Genomic DNA, 11,239 nt, shown 5'->3' on the forward strand with positions numbered 1-11,239 from the left:
TTTCTCATCTGTGAAATGGGTTCACAGCCTCATGGTGTGTGAGAACCAGTACTCCAGAGGTCTCAGTGCCCACGCAGCGACTGGCCCTGGCAGGACCCTGGGGTGGTCTCCCCGGGGTCCAGGCTACCCCTGCCTCCCAGCAGCTGCGTTACACAAGAGCCCACTCAACAGAAGGTGCCTGCAAACATTTTAATTGGCCCTGACAGCCCAGGACACCCGCCAGGCAACGGGTGCCACCGGCGACGCCCTAGTACTTCAGCAGCCAGCGCGGCCTGTGGGGGCTCAGGGACGCAAAATATGACCACCACCAGGGCTTGCCGTTGGCCGAGGGCTGCCTGCGTGCCCCGGGGGGCTCGAGGCTGGGCTCTGGCCCTGAGCGCCGTGGCCCAGGGGGCCCCTTCTTGGCCTGCCCGCCCAGCGGCTGCAGGATGAAGTCCACACGGCCAGCCTTCCTCATACGCAGCGGAATGGTCACTCTCTTGATGACCTTCGAATAGCCCGGGGCCTGAGCGATGACAATGTGGGTGCCCGGTGGCAGCAGTCTCCAGTAGTCGCCGTCGGCAGCTGTGGGCGACAGAGCAGCCGGGCAGCTCCAGAGTGCCCACCTCTTCTCCCCGGCGGACTCCTACACACGCCTCAGAGCCCTGCCTCAGGAGATCCCACCAACCTGCCCAACCCCTATCCCCCACTCTGAGCCACCTCATCCCTGAGGAATAGGACAAGGGGGCTCCAGGAGGAGGGGGCTGCTCCCCCAGAGCCTGGGAACAGGACATGTCCCCAGGAGCCCACGGCAGGGCCTGGGCCGCAGTGCCGCAGGCTCGTGGCTGGACGCAGCCACAGCGTCTCCCGCAGCAGCACCAGCCCTGCCCCCGCAGACGCGGCCTGTCCCACCTGTCAGGATGTCATGGCGGATGCCCTTGACAGAGATCCGGGCGTTCCTGATGGGCTGGCCAAACTTGTCTGTCACCACACCCTTGATGCCTCGGTGTGCCTGCAGAGGCCAGGAGAGGCCAAGGAGCTGGCACCGGCCGCCCAGCTCTCCTGGCCCTGCTCCAGGCACTTATTCCCCAGCCACCCGATGAGCAGGGATGCAGGGGCCTGCCTGCTGACCCCACGCGCGGCCACGTCCCCGCTAGCTGAGCTCCAGGGACCTGCAGCTTCCCGAGCAGAGGGTGGACTCAGTAACAGGGAGGGTTCAGACTGGGCGACAGCCCTCCCCAGGTTCCCTGCGTGTGGGGGAGAGGGTCCAACCTAGCCCCTCAGCCTGTGCCTTACAGTCCCTGCACCCCCAAAGAGACAGCCCCTGGCAGAAACACCTGCTCCAGCCACAGTCTGAAGAAGACAGTGGCCAGCCCGACCTGCCTTGCTCCATTCCTGGACTGCATGGTCTGAGGAGACTAGGAGCCCTGGGTAGGGGACGCCGCCCCTGCAAGTTGCCCCTGTCGATACTGGGGTGTGGGACACAAATGGACACAGTGGGTGAAGCCACCATGGCAAAGCTGCCAGGGAGCGCTGAGCCCTCCCTGAGACACTGCCCTGTAGTCTGAGTCGGGCAGGATGGGGACTGAACCGAGGCTTCCCCAGGCGGGGGCAACGGGGCCCGGGCAGCCAGTCCCCCAGTGGCTCCTCCTCACCCCCTCGCCACCTCCTTCCAGCCCTGCAAGACTCAGCCCACCCTCCTCCGGACGGCCCAGGGTCCCTCCACACCAACCCCGCGGCTGCGCTCCCAGACACACACGGGAGGCACTTGCCGGTCCTCTGTCCCCTCTGTGCGGAGGCTTCGGGGTGGGCCAGGGCAGGAGCCAGCCGCCCCGCCTGTGACACCCGCGGGAGCCTGGTCAGCGTCACCAGGGCAGACGCCTCCATTGGCCCCGACAGCCGAGGCCTTATCAGGGGGCATCGCCCAGCACCCCGGGGCCGGGGGCGGGGCCGTCTCGGCAGCAGCCATAAAATCTCCGTGAACAATATCCACAGAGCTGTAGCTGCACCCAAGCCACCTTAAAACCCTCGCCACCAGACAGACAGCTGGAAAACACCACACACACACGCACACACACACACATGCACACACACACACACACGCGCACACACAGGCCCAGACAGCCACGCTGACTCTGCCGCTGGCCTTCCAGGACGCTGCTCAGGACAGCGCTCTCTGGCTCTTCCCTGGGAAAGTTCCTGAACATTCTAGAAGGCAGCGAGCCCATGGAGACAGGCAGGCAGGGCTTGGGTTCTAAGAGGCTGTTGGGTCATCTACCCTGGTCAGGTCAGCCCCTCGTCTCCTGCCCCCAACCAGCCCTGATCCCCTGCGGCTCCTGTATCTTGGAAACACGGAGGGGGGGCAGGTAAGGTCTGCATGAATCCAGGGCCTCTTCCACCTCTGACCCTATGGGCCCCTCAGAATGCCACCCCATGTCCCCAGGTCTGCCCAGCACTGCCCCTCCACCCCACCCTGCAGGAGGCGCCCGGCTCCCGACCCAGCTCACCCTGCAGGAGGCGCCCCGGGCTCCCGACCCACCCCACCCTGCAGGAGGCGCCCCGGGCTCCCGACCCAGCTCACCCTGCAGGAGGCGCCCGGCTCCCGACCCAGCTCACCCTGCAGGAGGCGCCCGGCTCCCGACCCAGCTCACCATCTCCAGGAAGCTCAGCAGAGGCTCCTTGTTCTGCTGCCACAGTGGGTAGAGGGCCTCCTCCGGTGGGAACTTGACGCAGCCCAGCTCCACCGTGATCTCAAAGCAGTTGCTGTACAGGTAGTTGAAGTCGGACATGCCTGGGGGGTGGGGCGGCACAGCGTTGGGGGACAGCCCGCCCAGGGGATGGGGAGCCGGCACAGGGCGGCAGGGGACAACCGGCCCAGGGGACTGGGGGTAGGGGAATGGCACAGGGCTAACATGGGGTGGTGGCTGAGGTCCCCAGCCTCCCGAGGCCCCACCATGGAGCCCCACGCCTGCTGTCTCCCCCGACCAGGCCAGAGGACCCAGTGTTCCTGGGGCAGTGGGCCTGGGTGGCACCACATGAGCCCAGCCCTGGGATGCCATGGCCAGTGTCTGAGGGAGGCCCCGGCTGGCCTGCCTCCCAGCATCGCTGCACCTGCTCCCTGAGCCCTGATGTCCCCGCCATGACGGTCACTGTCCCCTGGCACAGCCACCTCCCGGGTTTGGGTGCTGGCCCTGCCCACCAGCCCCCAAGCTTCCGCTGGGGACCTCGCTCAGCTCAGCGCCTGTGAGCCCCACAGACCCACGGCCGGGGCTGGGACCCCACTGGGGTCAGAGTAGCTGCACTCCAGGACCAGGGAGAGCCAGGAGCCTCCTGCCCCCCGGGAACAGCAAGAAGACCCTGAGTCATGCAGAAGGGAACACTAGGCCATGTGCACGGGCAGGTAGAACTACAGTGTGACAGGTGGGCAGGGTCAGTGACAGGTGGGCGGGGCGAGGTGAGTGACAGGTGGGTGGAATGAGGGGTGAGTAACAGGTGGGCGAGGTCAGTGTCAGGTGGGCGGGGTGAGGTGAGTGACAGGTGGGCGGGGTGAAGGGGTGAGTAACAGGTGGGCGGGGTCAGTGACAGTGGGTGGGGTGAGGGGTGAGTGACAGGTGAGTGGGGTGTGGAGTGACAGATTGGTGGGGTGACAGGTGGGCAAGGTGAGTGACAGGTGTGCAGGGTGAGGAGTGAGGGGTAGCAGGTGGGCAGGGTTAGGGGTGAGTGTCAGGTGGGTGGGGTGAGTGACAGGTTGCGGAGTGAGGGGTAGCAGGTGGGCAGGGTTAGGGGTGAGGGGTCACAGGTGGGTGGGGAGTTGGTGGTTCTGAGAATAAACCACAGAGTCCTCTCCCATCTCAGTGAAGCGAGCCACCTCAGCCAGATCGGGCACACCCAGGCCAGGGACCCCTCCCAGGAGAGCACCGGGCAGCGGCCAGGGAGGGAGGGCCTGTGGCACCCCACCAGGGCCGCACCTCCCGCGAAGCTGTACCAGTCGGCCCCGTTGATGATGCTCCCCCTCGACAGGAAGTTGCCCCCACACCTGTGCTCCGACCTGTCCATCATCATGGGGTGGGCGTCGGCGTAGGCTCGGGCCAGCAGCTTAAACATCTGCAAAGCATGAGACGGTTTCCCTGTAGGGCCGGAGCCGGAGGGGAGGGAGGCCTGTGCAGAGGGGCTGCAGGGTGAGGTCACAGGCAGGGCAGGGGGCCAGCACAGGTGCCCTGTGCACCTGCTGGGCTGGGGGCTGTGACCTAACTGCCCCTGTGGGCTTGGAGGAGGGCTCGGAGAGCTGGGCAAGGGTGTCCACATGGGGCAGCCGAGCCGCACCTCCAGGAAGCTTTGTTCCCACAGTGGGCCTCAGCTAAGGACAACCCCAACAGCTCTCCCTTCCCCACAGGAAACCCCAGCCCCACCCACCACCACAGGTCTCCACTGCAGGGGTCCATGGCCCACCCATCTCCGGGACCCTGGGGCGCAGCCCCTCCCCTGGCTCCGCGGGGTAGGGCAGCTCTCCGCAGGCTCCCCACGGGTCCAGGTGCTGCAGCATGGTGGAAGGAACGCGAGCCCCTCAGTGCGAGATGCAGGGTGTGAGCGAAGGGAGGGGTGAGTGAGCGGGAGGAGGGAGAGGGGAGGACGAAGATGAGGAGCGATTGGTGAGCTGGAGGGGCCAACGGGAGCCCCATCATCACGCCAGGCGCCTTCCGCTGCCACACCCGCGCGTCCCCTGTGCTTAGGATAACAGGTTAGCTAAGGGACACGTGGGGACAGGCGAGGGTCCCACGGTCATCCCTCGCTGGCCGCAAGCAGGGAAAGGCTGCCTCCCTGCCTCCTCCCGCCGACGTCCACACGCAGGGGTCCACGCAGGGGTCCCCCCCGGACACGGGCTGAACCCGCAGGCGCCACGCACGCGACACCGCTGCCCTCTGCCGGCGGCGCGGGCCACTGCGCCCTCCTCGGCCCGAGGGTCCCCGGCCTGCTGCCCAGGAGGGTCCCCGGTCTGCTGCCCAGCAGGGTCCCCGGCCTGCTGCCCAGCAGGGTCCCCGGCCTGCTGCCCAGGAGGGAGACCGTGGGAGGTGGGTTAGAGCCGTCGGGCACTCCCGGAGAAGCTGGACCTGCCCTGGGCGAGGAGCAGCCCGGAGCCCGGACAGACCAGCAGGGCAGTGCCCCTCCCTGTGCCCCCACACACCCACCTTCTCGTCTGGCGTGGGAGAGAACATCTTTTCCTCCTCTGGGTGCTTGGACAGATCAAAAGGGTAGGACACCACCAGGTCGCCCCCGTGCAGGCTGGCCGACAGCATGAATGGGGCCGTCTTCATCCACTTCATTATTGCCTTGGTCTCGGGGGCCACCTGCCGGGGACCAGGCCTCCCTCAGGTGCGCATGCCCACCAGGAATGCCCCTCCTTGCCTTGGGCCCTTGGGCAAGGGCCATGTGCCTACCTACCCTCGACCGGGGGCCGGGGGTTCCTTGGGGCTTGGGCACGGCTGCAGGTGCCCATGGGGTGAATGGATGACGGATGAATGTATTGGTGGGTGACGGATGGAAGGCCGGCTCCTGAGCACACAGCCCCTGGCCGGCTCAGGCCTGGGAGGGCCTGGGGCACCTGCTAAGGCAGGTGGGAAGAACCAGCCCGAGGATCCCACAAGGCCCCATCTTACAGACCGAAGCCCAAGGCTTGGGCAGCTGAGGGTCCTGGAACGCCGGGAGCCCCGTGGAGGGGCTGCACCCCACGCCTACCTTACCCCACCAGTAGTGTTGTGGGATGGGGAGGGGACCGCTGCGCACGCCGCGGGCTGCTGCCAGCCGGTAGAACTCAGACGTGAGGTCTGGGAAGTTGCGGTTCAAGTCAAGGTTCTGTGCGTTCTGCCGCCCACTGGTCCAGCCATTGTAGCCAGCACCCTGGTGGCAGAGGCCTCACCATGACTCTTCCTGATCAAGGTTAGGCCGGCCACAGTCGTCGGTTGCTGCTCCGGGCCGTGCCCCCAAGGCCTTCCTTTCCCCCAGCAGGCCCTGGCTGGTGCAGTGCCCACCCCGAGCCCCCACCTCAGCAGCCGCCACCTCGTAGCCGTCAGGGTTCATGGAGGGCAGCAGATGGATGCGGGTGGAATTGAGCAGACGCTGCACACGGGGGTTGCCCAGCAGGTACTCGCCACACAGGTACTGAGCCAGGTAGAGCAGCAGCTCGCGGCCGGCCACTTCATTGCCATGAATGTTGCCAATGAGCTTGACCTCGGGCTCCACTGCAGGAGGGGCAGGGACGCAGCCAGGCTGACCGCCCGTGCCGGCCTGGCTGCTCACTCTGAGCACAGCAAGGGCCAGTCCAGCTCATCGCTAACACCCAGCTGTGGACTCCAGCACGGCCGACCAAAGGCACTTGTGAGTGGCACAGAGGGCTCGGCTGCCCACACCATCTTTGATCCATAGCAATTTAATGGGCCATGCCTCACATTTGTGTAACATGTCAGTGGGAAGGCGGTGGCCCTCAGTGCGTGTATTGGAGGGTGAGTGAAGGAAGAAAGGAGGGAAGGAGGGAGAGAGACAGGGAAGGAGGGAGGGAAGGAGGGAGGGAAGGAGAAAGGATCAGTGGATGGGCACAGAGATTAGTGGGCAGATGGATGGGTGGATGAATGAATGAGTGGATGGATGGGTGAGTGGATGAATGAATGAGTGGATGGATGGGTGGATGGATGGATGGATGGGTGGGTGGATGAATGAGTGGATGGGTGGATGGATGGATGGGTGGGTTGGTGGATGAATGAATGAGTGGATGGATAGGTGGATGGATGGATGGGTGGGTTGGTGGGTGGATGGACAATGAATGAATATATCGGTAGGTGGGTGGATGGGTGGTGGGTTGACTGGTGGTTAGATGGATGGATTCTGTAGAAAGTGCCCCAGCCTGGCTGCTTGCTGCCTGTGGGACCACATGTTGCCCTTGTAGGAATTCTCTCCCCTGACCAACAATGTGTGGTCCAGCGACCTCTGGCTGTGAGAGTGACATCATGTCCCCGACGTCACCCATCAGAAGGCTGCCCATCTCCCACAAGATGCCAATGCAGGGGGGCTCTGGCCTTCAGCCCCAAGCCTCAGGACCTCGGGTTGCGTCCTGGACACACCAGATGCCCCCTGACCTCTGCTGGGAGCTACTTTCTCTGTGGGGCTCGTGATGTCCACACCGCCTACACCTGCTTTTGAGCTGGCGTGATGTGCTGGCCACGAGGTGCACTCTTGGTGTGGGACTTCAGAGCTTGGTGTTTTGTTCATAGCAAAAGCTGTTAGGTCTGAGGGTGGATGAGACGGCATCGGGGCAAGTGCCCCACACAGCGTCCCCTGAGGCCGCTGTGTTCCAGCCCCGGCTCCCCCAGCCCCAGCTCTTTCCCCAGAGGCAAAGGGCCTTCCCACCAAGCCCTCTTACTGAGCTCATGCTGGCCCGGGCGCGCCGACAGCTCGATGACCAGCAGGTCCCTGCCCTCAAAGCTGCGCCCAATGCTGTAGGTCCTGGCCACGTGGGCGCAGCGGGCTGCTGTCCGCCGCAGTACCCGCACCATCTGTGAGTAGGAATGGTGTGCGAAGCGGATGAAGTTGGGTGGCAGGCCCGGGGGTGGCACCTCCTCCAGCTCCAAGCCTTCTGAGGAAGAGGGGGAGCTGGCTTCAGCAGGGGCTTGGGGCCTCCCGCTGCCCTGTGGACCGGGCAGCTCCTCTCTCGGGGTGGCCTGGGGCTCTGAGAGAGCTGGGGTCAGCCCTCACTCCCCACGTGCTGACAGAGGCCACTGTGCATGCCCGGGTCCCACAGCGACAGGGTCCCCAGTGACCCAGCGACTGGCCAGTGCACTCCGGCCCCAAGGCCCCAGGATCCCCAGGCACAAGGCAGGGAGCTGAGCTCCACACTACTGCAATGTCACACCCAGCAGCAGGTGCCGCCTTAGCTTAAATTCATGCCAGTGAGGCGCCATGGGAACTCGGGGCCTCCATCCCGCTGGCCATGTCCCTCGAGCTGCATGTGCTGACCGTGGCTGCCACCCGGGAAGTCCCCGTGGGCGATAGCCTTCCCCTCATGGCCGGAATGAGCAGCATCCTCGGGGCGGCGAGGACTCAGGCCCCCCTTCCAGCATGGCCCTTCGGCACAGCGCCAAGACCAGGGGCTCACAGGGCCCTGTGCCTGCCTAGTCCATCAGAGGAGGCCAAGTTCATCACGGGACAACCCCGAGACCAGGGACTCACAAGTAGCCCTCCACGGGGCGTCCGCCATGCCCAACCCCTCAAATGGTCCTCAGGCCCAGCCACATCGTGGGTCCACCCTGGCCCTGTCCTGAGCCCAGGCAGCCCACTGAGAGATCCTGCCCCATCAGGGCCACATGGGCAGGGTTTTCTGCTTGGCACCACCGGCCAGGGCCGTGTGGGTGTGGCTTCCACTCAGCTCCACCCCCTGCCTGGCCAATGGCAGCTCTGCTTGGACTCCTTACCCTGCAGCTGCTGGAGGGGGTCATAGCAGCCCTCCTCTTCCCCTGCGAAGTAGCGGCTGCAGTCCAGGAAGTAGGGCCAGGCCATGTCGATGGCGTCGAAGGCCGGCTGGCAGGCCTGCCGCAGGGCCTGGCACGTGTGCCGGCAGGGCCTGGGTGTGCGGCTGCCGCTGTTGTCACAGCGCGGGGCCAGCACGGCGCAGCCCAGCAGCCGCAGGTCGGGATTGCACTGGCCCTCCAGCAGATGGTGCAGGACACCCAGGAGGACGTACTCGGGGCTGGCCTCCACGGCCTCCCGCGACCTGTGGCCCAGCACGTTGGGGAAGGCTGTGCGGTTGTAGGCCATGTCAGCGCAGGTGCGCAGCTGCAGGTCCACGCAGGCAGCTAGGGGCAGCAGGGGACAGTGGTCACTCCGAGGGCCGGGGCACCCACAGTCCAGCAGAGAGGGGAGGCAGGGCCAGTGGGCACGAACTGTCTGAGAATCCTATGACTCACTGCCCGCTCTGGAAGCCCTGAGCTCCTGTCCCAGTGCCCTGAGGGTGGGCCAGGGCTCTGCAGCTCTCAGAGCCGGAGGGTCTGGTACTTACCGCCTTGTGCAGCCGGGGGCCCTCGGCAGTCACCTGGGGAGGAGACAGTGCCATTCAGGAGGTGCTCGCTGGGGACACTGGCCGGGCAGCTGCCCCTTCCAGGCCGAAGCACAGCAGCCGCTCACGCTGCCTGCGGGTCGCCCGTGGGGACGCCTGTGCCCCCTCGTGCACACGGCCCAGCCACAGAACACCGCCCATGAGAGGAGACACCAGCTGCCAATGATGCTGCGTCCTGGCACAGACGTGCTGGCTCGGCCCTGGGAAGCCTGTGTCCACTCCGCATGCTGCCCGCCCAGCAGAGGCCCTGCTCTCCTGGGACCACAGGACCCTCGCTGACACCCCTGGGAGACCCCAGCCACCAGGGTCCCCTGCATCCCCAGACACACACACTCTCCTGGGCAGTGTGAGATGGAGAAGGGGACAGTCCCAGTGTGCCACACTGGCCGTGGTGGAGTCTGGGTGGGGGAGGGGAGCACAGCGGGTCTGGGGAAGGTGCTGCACCTTTGCAGAGGCACACAGCAGCTGCGCAGTAGACTGTGCCCTGAAGGGCGCCCACCCCAGTCCCCTCAGCCCTGGGCATTGGCCTCCCGAAGAGCCGGAAGACCTAACGTCATGCAGGCACAGGGGCAGGACAGGTACAGGGGGAGGGGCAGCATGAGCCCCACGCGCCCACCCTGCACTTGGCGCTTGCAGAGCCCACACCCACGGGCGTCCTGACAAGTCGCGTCTCTGAATGTTAGGTGTGTGCCCAGTAAATCAGCTCCTGGTGGTTCCTGGGACAGACGCCCGGACGGTGCCCTTCCACCTGGCACTCGGCACGTGCTGCCACCGCTCGGCCACAAGGTGGCAGCACGTCCTCACGCCCCCTTGGTCTGTCCACAGCGGCGTCCTCCTGCCGGCGGGAGCCCAGAGGTCAGGGTATTGCCTAACGTCCCACGGCAGAGAGGAGGCATCGGGGCTCGAACCCAGAGCCCCGGCCCTTGCAAAGACCAGGAGTCGTCTGCTGGGGGCAGGCTCGCTCTGTGCCCCTGGGCATAGAGGCCTGGACTCAGCTGCTGGCCCTGCCCACCTCGGCCTGTGGTCAGCTTCTACCCCATCAGCGAGGAGGGAACAGTGCACAAAGCAGGGAGCATCTGATCTAGAGCACGCTGACTGGGGCCCCTGCAGGACCCAGCGCCAGTGAGTGACAGCGCCCACCTGCTGGGCGAGGGAGTGGCCTGCAGAGAAGGGGGCATGGCCGCCGGTTCTAGGCAGGGGCAGGGGCAGGGAGAGGGCGAGCGGCTTCTGTCCATGACGTGTGCAAGTTCCAGCAGCTCCCACACATGTGTGGGTGCACACACAGGCGAGGCGGGAGATGGAGGGGAAGAGTTAGGCACGTCGGTAGGCAGAGTCCACAGACGGGGAGAGGCTGGGTCTGACTCCTGCCGGCTGTGGGGGACCCGCCCCCAGCCTCTGGTTGTCTTTCCTAGGGGCTGGGGGCCAAGCCCCAATGCCTGGAGCTCGGAGGTGCGGCCCAGCTGCCGGGACCCCCTGGGGTGAGCTCACGTGGACACAGACTGGTACCAGTCCTTCCCAGCCCGGACTGGCAGGGGGCGGAGTCCGAGGTTTGTGGCTGCCAAGGCCTCCCCATTCCTAGAAGGACCAGAACCTGGCTGCCCTCTCCACTTGGAAAGGCCTGGCACCTGTTCCCTGGGACCTGGCCACAGGGCTGCCCCTCCTGCAGACCAATTGGCCCCTGACCTGACCAGCCCTCCTGTGCCTCCACCTCCCCACCCCAGCTCCGTGCGTGTCAGAGACCTCCCGGTCCCCCAAGCCCTTGCCGGGGGAAGAGACCCTGGCCGCGCTGCGGGTCACGAACCACTCTCGCACCGCAAGTTCCAGCCCGGTGGGCACGGGGCAGGGGTCTCACCGGCAGGGTCCCGGGTCGGCTGGCACTCAGGCTGGGCAGCGACGGCGGCGGCCAGGACAGCGAGGAGCAGCAGCGGCGGCATGGTGGGCTGGCGGCCGCCGAGGGCGCAGTGATGTGGCACTCGCCGGGCTGGGCGCTCGCTCTTGCGCCCGCCCCTCGCGCGCAGGGGGGCCCGGGCCCAGCGCGGAGTCGGGTTACAGCGGGCAACCCGGGCGGGAGGATGCGCGGGGCGGGAGCAGATAAGCCGGTGGCCTGCCCTCCCCGCGCCCGCAGCCCACCTCCCGGCTGGCTGCCAATCCGGACGGCTG

The 11,239-nt window shown here is 66.3% G+C and overlaps 1 protein-coding gene across 1 annotated transcript; it reads right to left on the minus strand.

Annotated features, from left to right (window-relative positions):
* Nucleotides 1–247: 247 nt before the first annotated feature.
* On the minus strand, nucleotides 248–11,004 carry CPZ (carboxypeptidase Z). The gene is made up of 10 exons (XM_040966154.1): nucleotides 10,932–11,004; nucleotides 8,439–8,819; nucleotides 7,391–7,603; nucleotides 6,019–6,215; nucleotides 5,713–5,874; nucleotides 5,166–5,324; nucleotides 3,948–4,083; nucleotides 2,631–2,770; nucleotides 892–991; nucleotides 248–564 (listed from the first exon to the last, which is right to left on the minus strand). Exons 2-10 carry the CDS (start codon nucleotides 8,779–8,781, stop codon nucleotides 248–250), a joined length of 1,767 nt encoding a protein of 588 aa, XP_040822088.1. The 5' UTR covers nucleotides 8,782–8,819; nucleotides 10,932–11,004.
* Nucleotides 11,005–11,239: the final 235 nt, after the last annotated feature.

This window comes from Ochotona curzoniae, unplaced genomic scaffold (genome assembly GCF_017591425.1).
Source record: "Ochotona curzoniae isolate NIBS_2020 unplaced genomic scaffold, NIBS_Ocur_1.0 scaffold_4505, whole genome shotgun sequence".
In the NCBI taxonomy this organism is placed as follows: domain Eukaryota; kingdom Metazoa; phylum Chordata; class Mammalia; order Lagomorpha; family Ochotonidae; genus Ochotona; species Ochotona curzoniae.

What these genes read in the sequence shown, in the direction of transcription:
- CPZ (XM_040966154.1), bottom strand. Translation starts at nt 8,781, where the DNA reads ATGGCCTACAACCGCACAGCCTTCCCCAACGTGCTGGGCCACAGGTCG. An exon ending in CTCCCACGCCAGACGAGAAG is followed by an intron (nt 4,084 to 5,165) that starts GTGGGTGTGTGG and finishes CATGCTTTGCAG; the next exon opens with ATGTTTAAGCTGCTGGCCCG. An exon ending in CCGCCATGACATCCTGACAG is followed by an intron (nt 565 to 891) that starts GTGGGACAGGCC and finishes TGTCGCCCACAG; the next exon opens with CTGCCGACGGCGACTACTGG.